Consider the following 26717-nt stretch of genomic DNA (forward strand, 5'->3'; position numbering starts at 1 on the left):
CCTCCGACTGATGCGGCGATGGTGCTCGGTCTGGATGTATCTTCCTGTTTTGTGTGGCCTATTTTCAAATGTGGCTCTGCTTGCTTAAATTATCGTTGATTGTTAGCAAATACGAGTATAACACAGGCCTAATAGTGATGCGTTCAATGACTTGCTGGGGAAATACAACGTAAATAAGGTCTGAGTTACACAGATATTATTTGTTTATTTGTGTGTGTGTGTTTGTTTGTTTGTATTGTTCGTGTTTGTTAACTTTGCTTGTTTGTCTGTTTGTTTATGTGTTGTTTTTTTGGTTTTTTTACGCCGAATATGACGGCAGCTTGTATATGTATATCTGGATATGTATATCTGGACCAGACAGATCAGTGATTGAAATTACGAACAACGATCAAGGCCATCGGGTTACGATGACAACCAAGCGATCAACCAAGCTACCGAGCCTGACCACCCGACCCATTAAGACGCCTCAGGCATTGGCTTCTAGGGATGACTCTACCCCGGTATCCCGACAGTGGTACACAAGCATTAGTCTCACAAATAATCACCTTGATATTTACACACTGTGTCTGTTAATGTTGTCACGCATCATCTATTAATATAAAACTGTGTTTTGATGTAATCTGTTTTAAAATAAATAATAAATAGGTAACGTTAAACAACTGGGTATGGAGTATTTTGAAGCTGCTAATATTTATTATAAAAGTTATATATAAGAATTTAGACACGTAGTCATAAACCCTGTGTACACCTGATAGTAACGTCGATCGTGCCCCCATATATTTCCCGATAATATCCATACGACATGAACAACGTTCATTTATAAGCTGCCAATCGTGGACCATCTATGCATGATCATTATCTTTGACAGCTGAAGGCTACACACCAGTTAAAACTCATGGAGACAGATGTTGGTTCCACATAAGCTGAATGGAAATAACTCACTGATGAATGACATACAAAGGATTCATTACAGGATTCTCGCTGCGGGTTGCGCGTCCGTCGCTGTGTACTGCATAGCAAATGTTACATTCTCAGGAATGCATGAAGACCGAATCGTTGTCGCGACAATATCAGGATAACATTAATCATGCAACATATGTTATGAACACGATCGCACAACTAATTCAATATATAAAGCTGAGCCAGTGCCTAATTCATCATGTCTATCAATAATTAAAAAATGATAAATCTGAATGGAACTATACTTTGTACTGATAGGTGGGTGAACTCTGTAACGTATTATGATGGAGACAAATAACGGAACAGCAGGAATATTGGAAGAAGAAAGTAAGCTCCTGTGCTCAGTTTTCAGATGTTTTACGTCAACAAAAAGAGCGCGTGCATGCGTTTGTGTGTATTGCTTAGGGCCGTAGTCACCATGGTTGGTTAATGTTTAACGCCGGACTTATTGGAGGGAAATGTACACCACTTGTGCCTTTCAGTGTTGGGATATAAATGATTTATACAATGTGTTGCTCAAGTACTAGAAGTGATTGTAGTTTATTTGTTCTTATTGTTTGGGAAGATTATGATTGGTTGGTTGGTTTGTTGGTTTGTTGTTTAACGCCGCACTCAGCAATATTCCAGCTATATGACAGCGGTCTGTAAAATAATCGAGTCTGGACCAGACAATGCAGTGATTAATATCATGAACATCGATCCACGCAATTTGGATCGATGACATGCATCAACCAAGTCAGCGAGCCTGACCACCCGATCCCGTTAGTCGCATTTTACGACAAGCATGGTCGCCAAAACATCAGCTATATGACGGTGGCCTGTAAAGACCAGACAACCCTGTGATTAATATTATGAGCATCGACCCATCTTATGGCAGATGAAGCAGACTGCTACCGATGAAGAAGTGTTCGAAACAGTACAAGAGGCGGTGTTAATAGACGTTGAAGACGTAGTCAGCAACTACGACTACCACTACTACTACTACTACGACTACTACTACCAATGTTTGTTTGTTGTTTAATGTCTCACTAAGGAATATTCCAATATGTGACGGTGGTCTATGAATAATAGAAACTGGAGCAGACAATCCAGTGATTTACATGAGTATCGATTCACGCAATTGGAATACGATGACATGCATCAACCAAGTCAACGAGACTGACCACCTGATCCCGTTAGTCGCCTCTTACGACAAGCATAGTCGCCTTTTACTGAGGTTACTGAAGACTACTACTACTACTACTACTTCTACTACTACTACTACTACTACTACTACTACTACTACTACTACTACTACTTCTACTACTACTACTACTACTACTACTACTACTACTACTACCAGCATATGTTGGTGAGGATCAATACTGAGCCAGAATCCCCACAGGGAATGAAAAAAAACGAGCGATAAAACATGTAAAATGTCATGGTATCTGTATCTTAATATGTTTGTTTGTTTGTTGATGAACGTCGCACTCAGCCATATTCGGGCTATATGACAGCGGTCGGTAAATAATCGAGTTTGGACCAGACAATCCAGTGATTAACATCATGAGCATCGATCCACGCAATTTGGATCGATGACATGCATCAACCAAGTCAGCGAGCCTGGTCACCCGATCCCGTTAGACGCCTCTTACGACAAGCATAGTCGCCTTTTACGGCAAGCATGGGTTGCTGTAGACCTATTCTCCCCCGGATCGTCACGGGTCTCTTGATATGTCTCTGGTCACATGATACACGACTCGCCGTCCATCAGTATACAATGAAACATTCGGAAAGTATCGCTACCACTGAAGTTGTCCAGATTTACAACTTTAAGTATAACAAATCGCTGGTAATGCCTTAGTACACCGGCAGGCGGGGTCCCCGGAATACCAGTGCAGATTAAAGCGGTTTCATTGTTAAATGGGACCTGGTTAATCCAAATACAGTAAACTACGGTTATGACGAACACGCTTATAACGTACTGACGGATATAACGAACTCACTTTTTTGGTCCCGACTATTTGGCGTAGTTATGCTGTATATATGCTTATAACGAACTACGGTTATAACGAACTAAAAGTAGTAGTCCCTTTGAGTTCGTTATAACCGTAGTTTACTGTAGTATTGTTTCCAATGAAGAAATCTTCCACATTACCAACTTTCGGGGTTTGGAGTCCTGCGTCTTTCGTTAAGTGTAGACTAGCCTGTCTTACAGACCCTGATACAGATATATCAAATACAGCCCAGACAAGTCTAAAATGTTTGGCAAGTCTAGATTACTGCAGTATCAAATGAAGAGAGTCTCTGAGCTGCTATAAATTATATTTTTATTATTATAACTGAACAACTGTTGTTTCCTGTACGATATGTTCATTTCAGGGACTAGATGTTAGTCTAAGCATAGGCGTCCCGTTGGATGAGCTATCCGCACGAACCAAGTTTCACTGTATAAGAATCGTGTCATTGGAAAATCAACCAAGGTAAGCTCATTAAAATCAGACCTCAGTTCTCGCTACCGCTAAACAAAGATCTGAGGACATCCCATTAGGTGTCACGTCAGAACGACCTTTCATCCGACCAATCAGAGTATCGCTTACCAGATTATGAAAATGACAGTCGGAATGTGATTTCTAATCATGCAACCTCGAAAACTTTAACTCCGAACGATAGTTACGGGTTTAACGACTGAATCCATACAATCTAGACCATCTATTAGCCATTCCAGAATGTTCTTTTGTTCAGGTTTCACATTTGTAATCGAGAATTTGTCAAAATATGTTTCGAAGCGTAGTCGTCAATTTGAAATTAGTGCCGTAAAGCACCAGAAAGCTGCCTTCTGATTGGTCATTCCATTGGTCGGTCAATGTTCGTGCAAGGTCGGTCTAACGTGACCCGTAATGGTATGTCCTCAGATCTTTGTTTAGCGGTAGAGAGAACTAAGATCTGATTTTGATGAGATTGCAACCAAGGGGACATAACTCTTCCGACCCGCATGACCCGTTTATAACACTTAGGTCATAAGAGTAGCCGTTGTCCTGTGAGGAAACTTGTCAAACAAGACAGTTAGAGGACAATGGTTAGTGAGTCATTCACAGTGGTATAGACTGGAGCATGTGCTTCACAGGGAGTACCGACCGCCTCCGTGGTCTAGTGGTAGAGCGTCCGCCCGGAGAGCGGAAGGTCCAGGGTTCGATCCCGGGCCGCGTCATACAAAAAGACGTTAAAAGATTGTACTTGTTGTTACCCTGTCTGGCGCTCGGCATTAAGGGGCTAAAACAAGGACTGGTCGGCTCGGAGTCAGTATACTGTGTCTGAGTGGGGTATTCATGATAAACTGCGGCATGGTATCTCAGTGAGCTAGCACTTTAAATCGGCATTAGTCCGGACTAGTACAAGCAGCCACACACACACAGCCACACACACACATACAAGTGCATGCACGTCTCTATATAAGTGCAATAATCTTGGACGCGACGTTAAACCCAATTTCACCTCACCTCACCTCACAGGGAGTACCGTAGCTGCCACGACAAATGAAGATGTTGCCTCGTGCGTTACAGATTGACGGTGGTGACATTTACGTTTAATTGTAGTACCACGAGGTCTAAGCATCACTTTTAATTATCAAAACGCTTTGTAAGACATGTGATAACTATGCACGTTGAAAAGAACAGTCACATTTACTCAACCGGTTTCACGATTGTGATTTTTTTAATATATAAGCTGTTAAAAAAAGAATGCCGTTTCTTATAAAGCCCGATACCGTATCACTACTATTGTATTTTATTCACAATAACGTCAATAACTCAGTTTGACCTGGTTTCACGATCCGGGCTAAATTATTTATTCCGGATTTTTTATGACATCACTTTTGCCCTTGTTCGTCCTTGAGTAACGATCAGCTTGACGTATAGTCATATCTTTATGTTGATCATTCTAACAATGGATCATTTTGTTCAAGAAGAGAAAACAAAGAAAACACTGATGGCATTTCTTTTTACATATTTGATGAAATATTTTTCCCCTTGGTGCAGTGTCATTGAATCTATGCTTGAACATACCAGAGAATGAGCAGCACCAGCTGTTCATCTAGCAAGGACGATCAAATTTCAGATATCGAGAATTAGCGTATTCAAAGAGACACCAAAGCCGAGATGACATCAATATGGTTGCAGGGACAGTGGTAGCAGTGACGTGAGTAGCAGCTGAAGGTGTGGTAGATGCAGTTGCGGCTGTCATGGGAACATTGCCTCTAACTGAAACGCTGTGTGAGCAATGGTAGTAGAGGCAGCAACAGGATTTGTTGGCGCGTAGTAGCAGTGGCAGTAGCAGCAGTGGCAGTAGTAGCAGTGCAGTAGTAACAGTGCAGTAGTAGCAGTGACAGTAGTAGCAGTGCAGTAGCAGCAGTGGCAGTAGCAGCAGTGGCAGTAGTAGCAATGGCAGTAGTAGCAGTGGCAGTAGTAGCAATGGCAGTAGTAGCAGTGGCAGTAGCAGCAGTGGCAGTAGTAACAGTGGCAGTAGTAACAGTGGCAGTAGTAGCAGTGGCAGTAGTAGCAGTGGCAGTAGCAGCAGTGCAGTAGTAACAGTGGCAGTAGTAGCAGTGGCAGTAGTAGCAGTGGCAGTGGCAGTAGCAGCAGTGGCAGTAGCAGCAGTGGCAGTAGTAGCAGTGGCAGTAGCAGTGGCAGTAGTGGCAGTAGCAGCAGTGGCAGTAGTGGCAGTAGCAGCAGTGGCAGTAGTAGCAGTGGCAGTAGTAGCAGCAGTGGCAGTAGTAGCAGTGCAGTAGTAACAGTGGCAGTAGTAGCAGTGGCAGTAGCAGCAGTGCAGTAGTAACAGTGGCAGTAGTAGCAGTGGCAGTAGTAGCAGTGGCAGTGGCAGTAGCAGCAGTGGCAGTAGCAGCAGTGGCAGTAGTAGCAGTGGCAGTAGCAGTGGCAGTAGTGGCAGTAGCAGCAGTGGCAGTAGTGGCAGTAGCAGCAGTGGCAGTAGTAGCAGTGGCAGTAGTAGCAGCAGTGGCAGTAGTAGCAGTGGCAGTAGTGGCAGTAGCAGCAGTGGCAGTAGCAGCAGTGGCAGTAGCAGCAGTGGCAGTAGTAGCAGTGGCAGTAGTAGCAGTGGCAGTAGCAGCAGTGGCAGTAGTAGCAGTGGCAGTAGCAGCAGTGGCAGTAGTAGCAGTGGCAGTAGTAGCAGTGGCAGTAGTAGCAGTGGCAGTAGCAGCAGTGGCAGTAGCAGCAGTGGCAGTAGTAGCAGTGGCAGTAGAAGCAGTGGCAGTAGTAGCAGTGGCAGTAGCAGCAGTGCAGTAGTAACAGTGGCAGTAGTAGCAGTGGCAGTAGTAGCAGTGGCAGTGGCAGTAGCAGCAGTGGCAGTAGCAGCAGTGGCAGTAGTAGCAGTGGCAGTAGCAGTGGCAGTAGTGGCAGTAGCAGCAGTGGCAGTAGTGGCAGTAGCAGCAGTGGCAGTAGTAGCAGTGGCAGTAGTAGCAGCAGTGGCAGTAGTAGCAGTGGCAGTAGTAGCAGTGGCAGTAGTGGCAGTAGCAGCAGTGGCAGTAGTAGCAGTGGCAGTAGCAGCAGTGGCAGTAGTGGCAGTAGCAGCAGTGGCAGTAGTAGCAGCAGTGGCAGTATCAGCAGTGGCAGTAGCAGCAGTGGCAGTAGCAGCAGTGGCAGTAGTAGCAGTAGTAGCAGTGGCAGTAGTAGCAGTGGCAGTAGCAGCAGTGGCAGTATCAGCAGTGGCAGTAGCAGCAGTAGCAGCAGTGGCAGTAGTAGCAGCAGTGGCAGTAGTAGCAGCAGTGGCAGTATCAGCAGTGGCAGCAGTGGCAGTAGTAGCAGCAGTGGCAGTAGTAGCAGTGGCAGTAGTAGCAGTGGCAGTAGCAGCAGTGGCAGTAGCAGCAGTGGCAGTAGTAGCAGTGGCAGCAGTGGCAGTAGCAGCAGTGGCAGTAGTAGCAGTGGCAGTAGTAGCAGTGGCAGTAGCAGCAATGGCAGTGGCAGCAATGGCAGTAGCAGCAGTGGCAGTAGCAGCAATGGCAGTAGCAGCAATGGCAGTAGCAGCAGTGGCAGTAGTAACAGTGGCAGTAGTAACAGTGGCAGTAGTAACAGTGGCAGTAGTAGCAGTGGCAGTAGCAGCAATGGCAGTGGCAGCAATGGCAGTAGCAGCAGTGGCAGTAGCAGCAATGGCAGTAGCAGCAATGGCAGTAGTAACAGTGGCAGTAGTAACAGTGGCAGTAGCAGCAGTGGCAGTAGTAGCAGTGGCAGTAGCAGCAGTGGCAGTAGCAGCAATGGCAGTGGCAGCAATGGCAGTAGCAGCAGTGGCAGTAGCAGCAATGGCAGTAGCAGCAATGGCAGTAGCAGCAGTGGCAGTAGCAGCAGTGGCAGTAGCAGCAGTGGCAGTAGTAACAGTGGCAGTAGTAACAGTGGCAGTAGCAGCAGTGGCAGTAGTAGCAGTGGCAGTAGCAGCAGTGGCAGTAGCAGCAATGGCAGTACATGTAGTAGCATTTGTAGTAGTAGTAGTAGTAGTAGCATTTGTAGTAGTAGTAGTAGTAGTAGTAGTAGTAGTAGTAGTAGTAGTACAACTGTAGGAAAGCCACTGCGGAAGACTCAACTAATCACCCACAACTAATGTATCAATAACAGGAAAGACAAGAAGATGGTAGAGTTATGATAATATCCCGACCATCAAATGTTCACTTCGCGTCAAACAGGATCTAATGTTACACGGTTCGCGAGATCTCGTAGAAGGCGAAGGTCAGTCCCGTGACGTGTGATCCAAGCCTCGTTCTGAGTTGAGTCTGTTTGCTGTGTCCACTACGTTAGGCGGGATCTGACAGGACAGTGATCATTCATGTGTCAACTAGCCTGACGCTTGAGATGAATGGTATCTGTTTAAAGTGGCATTTGCCTGGCTAGGGTACATAAAAGGGTTACAAGTGGCTCAACTTCGCAGTGGTAAGCGGACAGTGACTTTGTAAACGGGGGTGGTGGGTATATTGTATCGGACGCTGTTAGCCCCGTGTTTCAAACCCTTTCGACCTTGTGGGCTTACGGGCAATTTAATTGTCTGGGATTTGTTGGGTAAAGTGTTATGTGAAAATTATTCTGGTAATCCGAAGGCCATAAAATGGAAGTGTTTCGGATGGAGGGCGAGGTTTTATCTTGTGTACAAAGGATGCCTAGCAGTTGATGGCCGTTTGAGGATACATTCGCCATTAATCAAACTGCCTGAAACTTTTATGATGAACGTGACAAATTGTGGATTAAATATCCTTACTCAATGACCCATATTTATAGGTCTCCAGCAACCTATGCTTGTCATAAGATGAGACTAAGTGAATCGGGTGATTTGGCTCGGTGACTTTGCGAGGATCGATGTTCATGGCGTCAGTCACTGGAATGTCTGGTCCAGACTCGATTATGTACATATCGTCGTCATATTTTTTCGCTTCATTTAACATTATCAGTCATACGTTATTCCATGTCCACCGAAATCTCATCAAATAGTTTTAGGTACTTTCCTTGAATATCTGTAAACACGCAAGGAACAAATATCACCACATTTATATGTCACCAATACGTTTATTCGGACCCCATATCCGACTCATACACTTATGCCTCATATATCCTCGATGTTATCGGCTACGTCGTCACTCAGTATCCATATCCGCTCCAGCTACGGAAACCTTACTCGTATCCTCAAACGACATAGTAACACCTCATATCCGTCACCCGCTCCAGCTGTACCCTCACCCCATGCATATCCCCCAGCTATACCCCCACCCCATATCCGTCACCCGTTCCCGCTGTGCCCTCATCTCATTTCCGTCACCTGCTCCAGCTATACCCTCCCCTCGTATCCGTCACCCGTTCCAGCTATACCCTACCCTCGTACCCGTCACCCGTTCCAGCTATACCCTCACCTCGTATCCGTCACCCGTTCCAGCTATACCCTCACCTCGTATCCGTCACCCGTTCCAGCTGTACCCTCACCCCATGCATATCCCCCAGCTATACCCCCACCCCATATCCGTCACCCGTTCCCGCTGTGCCCTCATCTCATTTCCGTCACCTGCTCCAGCTATACCCTCCCCTCGTATCCGTCACCCGTTCCAGCTATACCCTACCCTCGTACCCGTCACCCGTTCCAGCTATACCCTCACCTCGTATCCGTCACCCGTTCCAGCTATACCCTCACCTCGTATCCGTCGCCCGTTCCATCTATACCCTCACCTCGTATCCGTCGCCCGTTCCATCTATACCCTCACCTCGTATACGTCACCCGTTCCAGCTATACCCTCACCTCGTATCCGTCACCCGTTCCAGCTATACCCTCACCTCGTATCCGTCACCCGTTCCAGCTATACCCTCACCTCGTATCCGTCGCCCGTTCCAGCTATACCCTCACCTCATATCCGTCACCCGCTCCAGCTATACCCTCATCCCATGCATATCCCCCAGCTATACCCCCACCCCATATCCGTCACCCGTTCCGCTGGACCCTCATCTCATATCCGTCACCCGCTCCAGCTGTACCCTCACACTATGTCCACCACCCGCTCGAACAATGCCACCCCATTTATTCCACACCAACAACACCCCAACACATCTCCCACAACCCAAGTAACGCTCATCCCTGAACACCCCAGCCCCATCCCCACACAATACGCTTCCTCATGCCATCCTGTTATCGCCCGACCACACCAAACCTAGCAATAACTTACATCTCCCCCACAGATACCCCAGCCCAATCGACATTATCCCTTTAAAGTAATCCCGCCCAAGTCATCTTCCTACTCCATTATCTTCAGCAACCCTCATGCCTAGCAGTAGCCATCAGTTGGTACATAAACTAGACCATATCTCCCGCCATTCCCCATTATCGTCAAGAACCTTCGGTACTTCTCCCGCACCACACTCTAACCAAACGACGTCTGATGAAGTACAACTATATACACTATGGCAAGTTTATAGAGAAAGCAGAAGGCTCTTTGAAACTGTTTCCAAGATACCTGGATACTCTACACGGCCACCAAGCCTCTGTGTACATTTCCGAATCAAGATAGCGGCAATACAACTGAAGAACCAACAACACAAAGTAAACACGACTTGGGTATCACACAGCCCCTGGTCCATGGTCACTGCGCCGTCTCGGCGAGGGCTCTATTCGCTGACACTCCCTGACCCGCAAGGTGACAATGGCGACCTTATGGGTATGTGCGCTAGATGGCGTTAGCAGACAGCTCGGGTAACGTGTACCTTGGGTTGAAAATGACACCTTTGCCTCGCACAGGAAGCGTTTAACAGAAATGTTGGCTTAAACCATTGAAACTCACCCATATTAGGGCTCCGGCGTGACTTTGTAGTCAACAAACCCGACTGCCACCTGAGTAGCTCCGATTTTAAGGGTGTGGTGTTTATAGAGCTAGAAAAAATAAAGACTTTCAGCTGGGGGTCGGGTTGCCTGTCTTACTTTAAGTGAAAAAAAATCCTTCTAGAATTTTAGAAATATATAGATTTACGGTTGAGAGGCACTCCTGCTCCGAAGATAATATGTCCAAATTGTTGAAGAAATGTTATCTGTTACAAACATGTGTCCAGTTGAAGGACATATTTCTTGTAGTTTTGAGGGGGGATCGGGTGGCCCAGTCGTCTAAGGCGCCGCGAGTCGCTGTGCAGAGTTGCGTCCCTTGGGCAGGACAGAAACCTATGATTGTGGGTTCGAATCCCGGGTTCGCCCCGATTATGTTTCTAAGTTTGTCAGCACCATACCTGTACTCGTGGGCTTCACGTTTCAGTGGTAAACGTCTGAGACCTGTATCACTATGGGCTTTACTCCCACATTAAGCTGACACGCCGTTATTTAACTGGAATACTGTTAAAAGCGTCGTTAAACCCAACTCACTCACTCATTTGTAGTTTTGATATTCGATGGTCATTTGAAGGCTTATTTCATGTAGGCTGTGATCGATAGACCATTGTAAGTCTGGCTGGTAACCACCATACAACCACAATCATCATCACTACTAACCATCACCATTCTAACCACTATGTATACAATCATCATCATCATCATAACTACAACCTTCAACATCAACACCACCATAATTCCGACTGCACCAACCCACAACCTCATCAGCATCACCACCACACCACCATCGCCGCCACCACTATCACCATCCTCAACACCAACACCATCACCAATATCACCATCACCAACATCATGATGATGATGGAGATGAGGATGGTGATGATGATGGTGGTGATGATGGTGTTGTGGTGATGGTGGTTGTGGTGATGATGGTGATGATGATGATGTGCACGGTGATGATGATGGTGGTTGTGGTGATGATGATGGTGGTGGTGATGATGATGATGGTGTTGAGGTGATGATGATGGTGGTGGTGGTGATGATGATGGTGGTGGTGGTGATGATGATGGTGGTGGTGGTGATGATGATGGTGATGAGGAGGATGGTGGTGGTGGTGATGATGATGGTGGTGGTGATGATGATGGTGATGATGGTGGTGGTGATGATGACGGTGATGGTGTTGTGGTGATGGCTGTGGCGATGGCGGTTGTGATAATGATGGTAGTGATGATGTGGTGATGGTAGAGTTGATGGTGGTGGTGGTGATGATGCATCTAGAATAATGGTGTCTGCTACAACCATCATCATCGCTACTACAGCCACCAAAACCATTCTCCACTTCTTCAACCACCAGAACCAAAGTCGCGGCTAGTACGACCATCACCAACTCACTGTCACGAAGACGCCCTGCAGGCAGAATATTTCCAGGAAACAATATAAGGCTAGCATAGCCCAGAAGATTTTCAGTGACACTTCACCAACACCACTTCTTCAACCACCAGCACCATCGTCACCACTGCTACAACCACCACATTCATTCTAATTCTAACTATAACGACCAGCACCAGCACCAGCACCAGCACCAACATCACAACTACAACTACCGTCATTGTAACTACAACAACCAGTATCATCACTACTAAACCACAAGGCTAACACTTAGTCAATGATTTAAAATCATTGAAATAATAAAAACATTTTTTCGAAAAAAATTCGAACCTTGCCTCTTCTGTGGAATCAAGCAAACTATACTTGGTTCGTTTGATCTAGACTTGCCTTGGCTTTTAGTAAAAAAATATAAATTCCACAGTCATGGTGCAGGGCTATAAAACATCCATCAGTGTAACCTATACTACAATAATCATCAACAACAACGGGCGACATATCACGACAGCAGCGGGACTTCCCTATATAGGCATGCATGCATACGTGAATAGTCTAAACATATCTAGTTACTGGTCACGTCCTGACAAATACGTGGCTGAAAATATGACAAATCACCCATTTCATATGTAAACTAACATTTTATGCAATCACTTTTCACTTTTCTTGGTTGATGTCCTCGTATCCCAATTGTGTGGAACGATGTTCATGATGTCAGTCACTGGATTGTCTGGTCCAGACTCGATTACTAGTATTTACAGACCGCCGTCATATAGCTGGAATATTGCTGAGTGCGACGTTGAACAACAAACAAACAAACAAACAAGGACATATAAATATTCATATCCTAATTACCTCTTTCATTGTTAGATTTAGCTCATGTAAAAAAACAAATTCCCTTAAAATAAGGCCGGCGGTAATTATATAATATTTAAGCTGCCGGTAATGATAACAAACATTTTTTTAATTAATACTCTCTCATTGAAATGCATATGTGGAAGTCAATACAGTATAAAAGGATAAAAACAGATATTCTTTCACAGAACACAAGATCTACCTTCGTTCGCTAACAATGATCAAGTCATTACATGAGTTAACATGTCATCTGAAGAAGTATTTTTAAGCATGGTGAGATCAAGTTATTATCGCCTTGCGTAAATATGAGCAATAATCTCTCATACTATAATCGTCACTTCTCATAACACTGAAATAAACACGTGTATTACTACGCCACTTTAAATACCTTGGTTGTCATTGTAAACAATGACAGCTCATCTTACGGACAGTCATTCAGATTTCAGATAGCTAAGTGCGATAAGTATTATCACATCATAGGTAATGTAAGTAGCAAAAGATAAAACGTTTATTTATATATACTGCATCTCAACGTTAACACAAGTACTTTAGAACGGGTCGAAGCTTGCGTTGATGTGGTGTGTTCTTGCGACTTGGGAATCATAAATCGATAAAATAAGCTGTAATAAATGATGTGTCATTTGATAATACCAGCAGGGGCTCTATGAAACTCAAAGCAAACATATAACACTATAAATAAGGAAAGTCGTTCATTTATAAGAAAACATTTTTGTGTGATATTGTTTCGCTCAGGATTAAAATTACAAAGGAGACTACATGCGTGCTATCATAAAGTAATTCATTTTTAAATCTCATGATGGAATAGGTGTATATGTTTCATTTTAAATATTTTTTTATTTTTTTTCTTTCTTTGGTGACCGAGTCGTGAGAGTGGAGCGGGGCTGGGTGGAGGGGGTGTTGTTAGACACCCCCCCCCCCCCCCCCCTCCCCCTCCTCCCCTTCTGATCGGTTCACCCTCTCCAAGCGTTTTCCAATGATACTGCTATTAAAAACTCGGACTAACATCACATCGATATTTGCACTCCGCTGCGCCTTATCAGCCTATTGTTTCTAACCCGCTACCCTTGATTAATCGAAGTGACTGATTGATTGATCTTATGAGGTAATCAATAACCGTTTGTGTAAGTAGCTCGAAAGGATTTAAATTACTTTACATGATGTGATATAATAAATAAGAATTAAAAAAATATTGACATTTATGATGTTGCACTAATAAACTGTCATAACGGATGAGTAAATAATATTAGCTTGTTAATCAAAATCCATTAAAACAAAGACATAAAATGTAATTAGGAAAGTATATCTTCTTCTTAACTTTGATTTCATTAATATTGTGTATCATTTTTTTTCTGATTGATAGAAAAGAATACACTTATATCAATAAATTCATAACCGGAATCAATCATTAAAAAATTCCTTGAAATAAAGGGTTTACAGATTTATTGACATTTTAAAAAAATCGACTGAGAGTAAGCTGAGTACATTTCACATGAATCTGTTCAGTGTCCTCAGATATCTGCTCAATAGCTTAACGTCCGCAACTTTCACGTCTAAGTTTTAAACGCGCGATACGAGGTAATCCTGACCGATCTATAACTAACTCTTGGTTGTGACAGAGAAACAATATAAACAGTAAAAATCCAACGGCGAACTTTGGAAACCGCAAAGGAACGATGTAGAAATAGGGCTCTTCTTTCATTCACAGCGCACTATATCTAGCTGTGCCCCAGCGGAAGGAGACAGCTGCGTTGTTCGGCCATATTGTGTGCTCCGCCATTTGAACAATCGTGTTCACTTGGAAGATACGATCGCTTCAGTTTTCTGAGGATTTCTACACGCTAAGTGGATATATTTCCATTTTGGAGTACCGTATCATCTAGTTAAACCTCTGTAGTAGCTGATGTGGCAATTTTTTGTGTGGTTTGGCTCCAGTTAGAACGGAGTTTCGATGGAGACCGAACCTAAACCACAGCGCTTTCAGCGGAACAGGCGGCGTGAGAGAGCATATCAGTTGCAGCAGGAAAAACAGGGTACACAAGATGCTAGTGGGGACGAAGGAGATGAGTCTCCACCCCGCACTAGCAAGGATAAGGGGCGTGGCAAGCCCAGGAGACGAAGAAACAGTTCAGTAGAAGAGGATATCATCGACGGTTTTGCTATAGTCAGCTTCAAAAGCCTGGAAGATTTGGAGGTAAGTGTTCATTGACTGCTCTAGCCAAGATCGCTAGCACATACAACAAAGACGGTGATGTTGCCAGCTAGCCCATATGTCTGAAATACACGTGCGTGCTCTGGTATGTTCCACATTTGTTTATATACTGAGGGGGGTTTGGATTAAATCATCGATCGCTTCCCCACCATCCTATTTTAGCGCACCTGCATGCATCCCCCGTCTTTTGTGTGCTTGTGTCAGTTTCTGCCTGTCGATTTCCGGGCACGTTTCAACTGGCTCGTGAGGCGGTAAGAGGTCTATCAGAGGCCACCAGATCAGCTGTAGAGATACTTAGAATTAAAGATTAAAAATCATATCTCCTTGTTCATTCTACTTCCGCAATGACTACCTCAATTATCATTAATCTAAACAGGGGAGTTAATTCGCCTCATTAACGTCCGATTTCGTTGATATTTAACCAGGGGCGTTGCACCTTTCACCGCGGATATGTATATTTCACCTGTGTGTATTACCAAGAAATTGACAAGTTTACACAAGTGTGAAATACCCCTGTTAGGCAACAATCAACCATGTTTATCACAGTGAATTAATTCAAATCATTACATAGCAGTTACAATACATATCGCACCTGTCTACCTGTATATGATTATCAAGTGTACCTGTCCACTAATGTTTAGGCCATTTTGAACCCTTCACTGTTATTTGCTTTTAATTGACATCTTGTTTTGATAACAATTGATTTTGCAAATACTGCTGGTCTGATGAAAGCAATGCCTAACCCATAATCAGATAGGCAGAAAAATTGATTTGCAATAACTATATTGACTCTACTTAAGTCAATACAAATTCATGGGCAAAATGAAAAGGCGAGTTATGAATATGCCATGTGAATATAATATTGCAGTATTTTGATATTTTACTGTGTCAGCAAGGAGGAAAGTGGTATACAAACACAAAATGATTTTATTGGAAAGGTTAAAGTATCCTAAATTTGTTTTTTCTCAAAGCTGATTCATTACCACAGTGTTTACTTTGATGTCAAACATTTAAACTTGCAAATTACATATAAAGTGCCCTTTAGTATACAAACGCTCATGTGTTGTACTACATATACTGTTAGATTTCATGTGATCAGTGTATTCTTTTCTTCTCAGCCATTTGTCTTAAAGATCCTTGTCACCTACTGTTAATCCCAGATAAATAATAGATAAACAAGCATCCTAACTATTTGAACACTTGAAGTCACACCAGAGACCTAGAGTTATTTAAGACTTGTGTCGGTGCTGAACAAGTTGTTTCAAAGTGACATCTAATGTTCGGAAAATGGTAAAGTTATCTTCAAAATTATTCTACTCTTTTAACCAATGACAAGTCAAACCTATAGATTTTAAAAGCATAATCCAATTATCTTAACGTTTCTTGCTACTTGAGGTGTTTATAGTACAAATACAGTGTTCCTAATTTAGCGGGTCATGGGGTCTGTAGGGTTTGCTTGTGCAGTGTTGTATCTGGGTACCCCCAGATTTCTCTCTTTATATGATAAGGACCCTTTATCTTTCATGCTTAATTTCGAACAATTCAGTATCACTCACAGCGGTAGAAACCATGGTAACATTTTTAGTCCACTAGTCCTTATAAAGATAACATATAGCAAAACCCTTAAAATGGCTTATTTCTACTAGTCCTTATGATCTCTTAACTATTGGACAGTTTGGCAAGGACTAGAGGACTAGTGCCAATTTCTAACACAGGTTTATTCAAGGCATAATTAGCAATACTGCACCTGACATTCATGTATGTAAATTCAGACAAGAATATTTTGTTAAACATCTTTATTTGTGACGTTTTAGTATACTTCAGGGTTCTTGTAACTCATGTTGAGCACTAGGTGGAGAAATATATCAAATTGTTACAGCATTTTGTATCCATAAAATATTCCTTATCATTTGCAATTTCTATGTGCCACTCATCTTGCACCAAGAGAACATAATGTGAACATAATGCTATGGCACTGCTCCTTACAACCCCTATGTAGTTATCTTGTTTATGATAAACCAAGAAACAGATTTCTTTAACATACATGCTTATTATTAAGGCCATGAATTACCCACGAAGTATTCATCCCCAGTCAGTACTATTGTCCCCAAGTACCTACTGATGAAGCTCTGCCTCCGTTGTCTAGTGGATAGAGCATCTGCCCTGAGAGCAGAAAGCTGGTAGTTCGATCCCAGGCTGCTTTATACCGAAAGATGGTACTTGTTGTTACCCTGCCTGGCGCTCGGCATTAAGGGGATAAAACAAGGACTGGTCGGCTCGGAGTTAGTATACTGTGTCTGAGTGGTGCATCCATGTTAAACTGCGTCTTGGTGTGTAAAGAGTCTGGCAAAATATAACCGCCGATAGTCTAGAGTAGTTATTACAAGCAGCCATACACACATGCTTTCTCGTTGTTATGAGTGCAATTATCTTGGAACACAACTATAAAACCCATTTCACATCACCTTTTGTCTCCATGTGCCTACTGATGAGGAGTTTGTGTGTGAGTTTTTCCCGAAGGTGATCACCGTCATCAGTCTTTGCTGAAAGGTTTGAGTCTGGAAGCTTAAACATCTCTTTGCATCATTTACAGTACATTGTTGTAATATTATGTTGACAGTTACCAGCTGAGCTTACTTGACAGGACAGAATTTTACTTGACTCTGGCTTCAGACAAGATGCTCAAGTCACACACCGCATCATATAACTGAATACTGTTCGAAACAGCGTAGGGGCGGTCGGGTAGCGTTAAACAACACACACACACACTCTCATGTGAATCTGTCTGTGTTGAGGGGTGGTCGGGTAGCCTAGTGGTTAAATCGTTCGCTCTTCATGCTGAAGACCCGGATTCCCGACATGGGTACAATGTGTGAAGCGCATTTCTGGTGTGCTCCGCCGCGATATTGCCTGGAATATTGCTAAAAGCGGCGTTAAACCATACTCACTCACTCACTCGAAACAGCGCAAAACCAGACGAACTTTTGGTAAGAAAATCACAAATGTGAATATTGGATGAAGCTCACAGATTCACACCTCACAACAGAAGCCCATAAAATCAACAACTCTCAAGTTGAAATAGCTTGTTGATAATGTTCTGTTGTAAATAATGAGTAGAGACACCAAGTCTCTGAAGGAAGGACATTTTGAAATACTGTGTAACAGAATGCATATAATGTGAAATCTGGATTGCGAGATGAGTCCCATTCCTCACCACCGGTGTTTGACAGCTGGGGGAGTTCTTGTCGTGCTTGTCATCATTCGTGTAAGTAAAGATTTAGGAGGGGTCCCTTTATTAATAAAGCCTAACAAAGCCCAAAATAACCCCTTCCTTTATTTATAACACTACTGTTACTGCTGATTATTAGAGAGTCCTATTGACATGGTGTGCGTAGAATCAGATTAATATGGATGGTAAAGCTTCTATCCATTTTGTCTAGATTGTCATGTTCTGGCATATGTTGTCTATTTCTCTCTGTATTTTAAATGTCTGTGTATGTAATATGGATGGTGCAGCTCTGTATGGTGTCTAGATTAACATGTTCTGTGATATATTGGATATTTCTCTTTCCATGTTCAGTGTTTTGGTGATTAACAGGATTCTGTTGTACTAAAAAGAAATTTTCATATGCACATTCTCACTTAATGACCCCTGGGGCAGTTGGAAAGCCTACTGGTTAAAGCATTTGCGTGGTACGCCGAAGACCCTGGTTCGATTCCCGACATGGGTACAATGTGTGAAGCACATTTCTTGTGTTCCCCGCCGTGATATTGCTGGAATATTGCTAAAAGTGGCGTAAAACCATACTCACTTACCCTTATGACCCACTCCTCCCTGCTTCCTCAGTTTGTAGGTGTCTCGGGAATTCACCAAGTTATTTCAAGCATCTTCCTCTGTGACAATGACTTAGTTTTTCTGTTTAGAATACAAACAGCCTTATCTCTCCAGCTGCAGAAACATTGTGATGATGTTATGGTAGTGCCATGATGAAAGCGTTGTTGTATACTTGTCAGTGCCAAGGCAGCTTTTTGTCGTTATTAGCTCCAGCAAAGATCCTCATCAAGTTGGTTTAAGATGTTGATAATGATGTACTTGGCCCATGTTAAGGTAAAGTCAAGGGGTTGTCATAAGCCCAGTGGTAATTGATTTAGGGGTCCCTATGTTCCGATGTTCTAGTGGCAAACCTCATGAACCTGAGGACCTCCTTTGTTTCGAAACTGTAATGTATACCATATTCAACACAATAAGCACCCAGGGCACTCTCAAAATTAGAAATAGGGGCTCTTATTAGAATATAATTTTGGTGAAAGATCATCAATTTCTTGGTTTATGCTGACAGCCTGAAATGATACAGGAAAAGTCTGTGCATACTATACATGCCAGATATATTTTTCCAGAATTGAACTGCCTGTAATGAAGGGTGCATATAACACATGAGTGTGTATTATACACAAATAAATAAGACTTGTGTACATTGATCAATCGGAAGGGTGCTAATTGGGATTGTTCACTAGCCAATATATTAGCAAATATCACCATGGGCGCTTATTACGTCGAATACGGAAATACTGAACAAATAAAGTTAGGGATCATAAATAGTTTGGGGAATATTATATTGAAATTGTGTGCTGTCTTTCACCACAAAAGAGATTTGCCTCAAAATGGTCATGTTCCTAAATAGTTTGGGGAATATTATATTGAAATTGTGTGCTGTCTTTCACCACAAAAGAGATTTGCCTCAAAATGGTCATGTTCCCTAATTTTTATTGTTGAGGATATATACTGGGCCTAATATCTTGTCATAATCGTTTGTCAGGAACTTAGACACAGCCCAAAAGATATTGCACCTCGCCTTTAAATACTGAAACACTTCTTTGGAGTATTCAAGTATGTGTGAACATGTACTTTGAAATGATTTCGTGGTGGAAATCATCTTAGCCCAGTCTATGTGCTTCATGAAAATGTTCACGTTGTTAAAAGAATGGTATAAACCAGTCAAGCACACAACAGCATTTCACAAGTTCTTAATAGCTAGCAGGCTTCAGTTATGTTACACACTACCAAAGTAAATGTCTCCACCACCTAGTCACTGCATTCACATAAGTGTACTGAACAAATAAAAGTTAAGGGTCGTGAATATTTGGAGGGGGGGGGGTATTTTATGTAAGCTGTGTGCTCAGTAGTCACTACAAAAATAATAGCCCCTAACTTTTTTTGTACAGTATATATATTCCTTCCTAGAAGTCAGTGAAACAACCAATTCTGATAAAGCAATAAAATAGTTAATTGCATTTATCAAGTGTATTGTCCTGTAATGTGTTATTTCAAAGGTGAATGGAAGCCAGTAATTAACGTTGCGTAATGTCCACCCACTTCCACTGACCCATAGCAATCGAAGGTCTGTCAGTGAGCCCTCAGCCAATGAGGCGGCCAGCTTTTGTAATGAACAACTGGACTTATTCAGTAATACATAACCTAGGACCAGGCAAGAAATCGACTACCCTGTGTAACAGCACACAGCTGATTGTTATGCATGCAGTTCATTCGTCTATTGAATAGAATCAGTGACTTGTTATAGAGCAGTCGTTTCTCTGGCAAATCTTCCTTTGTGTGTCCACCTGTTAATTCCATCAGACACCTTGCTATTGAAATAACAATAGTGTGTTTTCTTTATTCATTAGGAAATATACCACTTTAATCTGTTACTGGTCGCGAAAAGTAGAAATATGCCGTTTCTAACATTTCTCCAATCCATAGCTACTAATCAGTATATATTTTATTTATAAGGTTTTTCATTTATACAATTAGCATGATAAGGCTCTATCTTGAAATATAACATTGTCTACAGCAATGTGCCTTAAGCATACCATGTTGATAACAGTGTCAATTTCAGAATGAAATATACATTACTTGTATGTTGCGTTTTATTTCAATCTAATTCTTTCAGTTGGCGTTATGTGCTTTTCTGTGTTAAACATACTCTTCATATAGTGTGTTTATTCATGATGTTTCAAGATGTATTGAATATGATTATGTGATCTTTCACATTATTAATAATGATATTTTACTTCGTAGCAACTGAAACTTAAATTTTTTTTATTTCAACTTCACTATGTTTGGTACACTTATGAAGTCTGTATTGATGTTTGTGAATACTATGATGGTTAGGTATTGTCTTACTTCTGTAATCAATATATTTTGCGAAGCATGTCAGGGTGTTGGAGTGTTTCTAAATTTCATAATGATTTTTCAAGTACAATCTTGCCAAAATCTATCAACACCACTGAACTGAGGATTGTGTTATTAAATATGTATTGTAACTGTACTTGATCTGAGTATCTTGAATTTGATTTAGTCCATGTATTTGTTAGTTACATATGTTGTCAAGGTGGAATTGGACAATTGTCATTGATAATGTTCACTGTATTTAGCTCGGACATTGCACTAATACCTAACTGTTGTGTTATCTCATTCATTGGGAAAATTTACTGATATCAGAAGTGAATCAGTTCAGTTATTGTTGATTCAAGCTGGTGTTAATGTTGCCCTTGAATCTATGAATGACATTTTTTGTTTGCCTTTATCTAGTTAAGCCTAGTTCACAGGGTGAGTGACTTTGAAGTTATACATGACAAGGTTTGTTGATTCAGGATGTCTATAATTTGCAGCCTTGGAAAAGGTGGAATATTTTACAGCGTTAGAAATTGGCACTAGGCATATAGTCCTTGCTAAACTGCCCAATGGTAAAGGTTTCATACGGACTAGTAGAAATTTGCCCTTTGTAAGGGTTTTGCTATATGTTATCACTATAAGGACTAGTGGCCGAAAACTGCTAGTTTCTAACCCTGTTTTATGACTAGTCCAGACCATTTCAAACCTTATTTCACTTGTCCTCAGGGGGCGGTCGGGTAGCCTAGTGGTTAAAGCGTTTGCTCGTCACGCCGAAGACCCGGGTTCAATTCCCGACATGGGTACTATGTGTGAAGCCCATTTCTGGTGTCCCCCGCCGTGATATTGCTGAAATATTGCTAAAAGCGGCGTAAAACCATACTCAGTCACTCACTAGTCCTCAGTGTTTGTTGTTTGTCCTGCATCGAGAAGTGGTTAATAGCACTCAAATGTTACTAGTCATTGAGGACTACCATCACTGGATTTTTACTTATCCTTGGCATAGTTTACTTGAATTTTGTTGTCCCGGACAAGCGTGAATTTCAAAGACCCATAATATCTTGTATACACTGTCCTACAGAAGTTGTTGCAGGTTGCACGAGTACAGTGTACAAACTGATACGTTTTGGTTGGAAAATTTGCCTTGTATCTGTTGGTCTGCAAATGGGTGAAATAATTTAGCACTGAATGTTCTTATTATGTGAGTGCCAGTGTGTTGTCTTTGTTTGGGGCAAGATGAATTCTTATTTTGGCCAAATGCTTGAAAAAATGTCATTTTTGCCCTGGAGTTATATTTTCCTGGTTTTTGAGAAGAAAGTTTGTGCTACTATTAACAGTGCAAAAATTAGGATAGGACTGGTAGTGGAAACAAGGGTATTTTTTAAAAGGCCTGATTGACAATGTTGCATAGTGCATGTGTTTTACAATGTTTAACAAACACCCCTGTGCATTGTTAATGGTTTCTGTCAGTTAGGTGGGTATTGCAGCTATGTTTCCTTCATCTGAATGTGAAATATGTCAGTGTGAGGGCTGTTGTGACACATCAGCTGCATACATCACCTCCGCAACTATTTTCATGTTAGCAAAGCAGGTAATCAACAGCCACTGTTTACAGGGATATCACCTTTGGACTTCTGATATTGTAATGAAATATATAAGGATTAATTGAAGTGGTGTTGAAGTTCATATTATATTATGGAGCTGTTATGAAATGAGTATGTTTATAGGCTTGAAAGACTTAATACAACTTTACCCAGCACATTTCAAAAAGAGAGAGAGAGAGAGAGAGAGAGAGAGAGTTTGAAAAACCTAGTGTTTGTCCTCAGCAACAGCATACCCAACTGCATGGATTGATGCTCATGATATCAGTCACTGGTTTGTCTGGTCAGGGCTTGATTATTTACATGCTGTCATATTGCTGACTGGGGTGCTGACAGTTTTAGAACTATCCTCTGTTTAAGACATCTCTTTGAGATACTTGGGGGCAGTCGGGTAGCCTAGTGGTTAAAGCTTTCGCTCGTCATGCCGAAGATCCGGGTTTTGATTCCGGACATGGGTACAATGTGTGAAGCCTATTTCTGGTGTCCCCCGCCGTGATATTGTTGGAATATTGCTAAAAGCGGCGTTAAACCATACTCACTCACTTTGAGATTCTTATCCTTCCTTATTCTGGTTGTCATCCGCAGTGAAATTATCCATATTAACATATTTCCTGAATGACAAATCATGATCACAGAATATTCTTCCTCTCTGTATATAGGGGCATCCCCCCAAATATTGTGTGAAGACAGGATTTCATCACAACCAGGGACCGGATTAACATGGTCTGGATTAAAGAAGTTTCAGTGTAATATTTAACAGGCCTTTTATCTTTTGCTAGTTGGTTAAAATAATTTTTGGTCTAAAATTCAATATAGGTTATCCAAAACAACAATAATCAAATTTTCAAATTTCAGATTAGTACTTCTATTAAATTAAAATGAAACTCGTAGCTCACACCATTACGTGAGTACGATTGCAAAACGATACTGAAAGATAATTGTTTGGTGAAAAAAATCCCATGTTTTGCACATTTCACTTAATTGTGAAACAGTCGGCCCAAATCCTTTTAGTCAAAAGTAATTTTTTCCCCTATTTTCAAGGTCGTTTTTGTAAATGGTATAAAAATGTATACGGCCTCAGTTTGCAGCAAACTCTGCTGAACATGTTGATTGTTATAGAGCCCATCATCCTCATTGTGAGTTCTGAGCAGTGCTAAAATAAATAGGGCTCTCAAGGGACCCCTAAATACTGAACCTTTAACATTAGGGTTATAACAAGGACCTCTTGACTTTTGTGCAAATCTCAAACACTGGATAGAGAGTGACCTCTTTGAATGGATCTCAAATATACTACTATCCAGTTGTGTGTTAGTGAATATGTTTGAGAAACTGGAGAACTGACACCAATGTCAAGTATATTAAAATAAACAATTGTATTATCTTTAGGGATATCCATTTTGTCAGGTGATCATGCTTGAAACTTGTCCAGGAATGACTGAATAATATTCCACTTCATGGAGACCAGCTTTCAGAGCTTGAGAATCATGTTTCGAGATTGTTGCACAGGGAATGCTGATGTTGTGATATTCACCGTAGACATGTTATGAAAGGTTCCAAGCCTCAAGGGACTATGGCTGTTAACTGTTGAAGTTATTGAATAGATGCACATATACTGGCTGTATTGTTGCAATATTGTCGTGTGTATGTAGACATTGACGAGATACCAATTCCTGCATCAGTAACAAGAAATCAAATCGAACCCAAAAGCAGTAGCAGTTTGATTGGCTTGTTAAATATAGGGGGCCTAGCCCTGGTGGCTTGTTCAACCTCCAGAAAAAACATACTTTGCCACAGTGAGAATTTTGGGGCTGATCATGTTTACTTGATCCAATTTGTTATTCTTGAAATGGTCCCCAGCAAGCTAGGCTTGTCGCAAGAGGTGTCTAAATGGATCAGGGGTCAGGCGTGTTGGCTTGGTTGATTATATGTCGTATCCAACCATGTGCTGTTTTTATCATGGCATGTATCAATGATTACTTACAAGACATCAGTGTATAGTGGGAATAGTGCAGCATTAAACAACAAACAAAGTAAACAGATTTACACTAATCTTCTCACAAGCAAAAAAAAAAATTCTTTTTAAGAACTTTGTTTACTGAAAGTTAATTGATGTGAATAGTTTTTGGTTGAACCAGATTTCTGTGTCCAAAATGACAGAGTAAATGTGCATCAAGTTTCATCGAAGTGTGTCACGTTCAAGTTGGGTAACATCTTTTTTGGTACCTCAACTGCTGCGATCAGGTGAATATTGCTGTATCAGTAGGATAACAAGATCAGAGCAGTGGCATATCTTGGTAAGGATTCCCTTTCCCTTTCAGATTTTACACTTTTGTGTGTGGAAGGGTGAATTTGGTGATGTTATAGGTACTTGAAATTTAAAATTAACTGAACATGCTGTTTGTTTGTTTGATTGTTTGTTGTGTAATGCTGTACACAGTAATATTCCACTAGTTTGAATGCAGTGTGTAAATATGTGAGTTTGGACAGTGATCGACATCATGGGAATCAGTCTACACAATTGCCATACAAGGGCATCAACCAGGTCAGCTAACGTGAACACCCGATCCCATTAACATGCGGCAGTAATAATACTTCTTCTAAAATGGAAACTTAGTAACTAAACACAAGACTGTAAGTTATTATATGTCTATTAACTTTGCTATTACTTATGGAGGAAGAACAACAAAATTTCAGTCTTTGTTAAAAAAAAGTATTTGTAAAATTTATAAAATCCATATCAACCATGCAAGACATGTCTTGTAAGCTTTAAATCAGTATTTATTCCAAGTGTGTCTACAAAAACTTCATACATATCGCAACAAGTCACAGTTCATTTTGTGACTTAATATGTAATAAATCTTGTAACATCATGCTTTATTCATACTTCCTTCTATATCCCAGGGAGTAATATTGTCACTGACTTGTCAATATCACACCTATTACAACAGTTCTCTCTGTGTTACACAGTGTTATTGTTATGTGAGGATGTAATTGACTTGTATATTGCATGCCTCTATACCGTCTCTCATCCCTCAGCTCAGTGTTCCAGCTGAGGGCTGTTTACATGTGATTAAGTCAAGTTAATGAGGCGTAACTTTGGTGTATATTCCTCGGCTTGTGGTGCATAATCTTTTAATAGTTTCCCTTGCATATTGTTTGTGTTAACTGTGCGTTAATGTCGTATGTGTCGCATATTAGCCGTAGCATGTACACGGAGATAAACCTGAACATTCCTCTCCTTGCCGGTGAATAGAATGTGCCAAGTTCATTTGATTGAAAGTCTGTCTTGAAGGGATTATGGTTTGTGGTGGAGGTTTTTTCATTTGTGTTGTATGTGTGTGAGAAGGTCAGAATTTACAGTAATTGGGGGCTAGTGGTGGGAGTGTTTTGTCATTCTTAGGAGATTTCAGCCCAATTTGTCTCCAGCTCAAAATGCCTGCACAAAACATAGAGGCTTAGATATACTGCTGAGGAATGGTAATGGAGTGCAGTTTATGCATGTTACATGAGGTAAATGCCAAGGCCCAGGCTAGATGCTTGCTGTTACCCTGATCCCCGGATTTACCATTGTGGTTGTTCAGTTGGCCTTTTTTACAAATACTACATGCCTGAAATACAGTCACATTTGTGCTTTTTATATCAAGACACTGTTAGGATTGGTGTAAAAATATTATTTGCTATTTGTTGAAAACGTTTTTCCTTAGGAATTGATCTGTATGAGAACTTGTTATCTTACAAATAATGCAAGTGAGGGGCATCACGTTTCCAAAAGCATTTATCGCAGTCATTGTTCTCTTTATGCTCAGGGTTTGTCTGCAGGAATCCATGCTTTGCATTGGTTTGATGCCGCATCTACATGTAGCTGATGTACTTCTCTGGCTCTGTTTGATCGCCTCCATGATTTAGTGGTAGAGTGTCCGCCTGGAGAGCAGAAGTCTGGTGTTTCATCCCCGGCCGCATCATACCAAAAGATGTTAAAATATGGTTCTTGATGTTACCCTGCCTGGTGCACGGCATTGAAGGGCTTAAATAAAACAAGCACTGGTCTTCTTGGAGTCTTGGTGTATACTGTGTCTGAGTGGGGTATTCATGTTAAACTGCGGTATGTTATCTCAGAGGGCTAGTATTATAAGATCAGCATTAGTCACACAAGCAGACACGCACGCACATATGCACGCAAACATGCACGTCA

General features: G+C 41.7%; 1 protein-coding gene across 2 annotated transcripts in view; it reads left to right on the top strand.

Moving 5' to 3' along the window:
* Nucleotides 1-14331: 14331 nt before the first annotated feature.
* The window catches only part of LOC139456309 (autism susceptibility gene 2 protein homolog), a 252368-nt gene continuing 239982 nt past the window's right edge, over nt 14332-26717 (top strand). For both annotated transcript variants that reach the window (XM_071237934.1, XM_071237935.1), the window contains exon 1: nt 14332-14737. In XM_071237934.1, the coding sequence (XP_071094035.1) occupies nt 14495-14737 (243 nt within the window). In that variant the 5' untranslated portion in view covers nt 14332-14494. The remainder of the gene's footprint in view (nt 14738-26717) is intronic.

Source organism: Haliotis cracherodii, unplaced genomic scaffold (assembly GCF_022045235.1).
Source record: "Haliotis cracherodii isolate W230 unplaced genomic scaffold, xgHalCrac1.p SCAF_11, whole genome shotgun sequence".
NCBI classification, from domain to species: Eukaryota; Metazoa; Mollusca; class Gastropoda; order Lepetellida; family Haliotidae; genus Haliotis; species Haliotis cracherodii.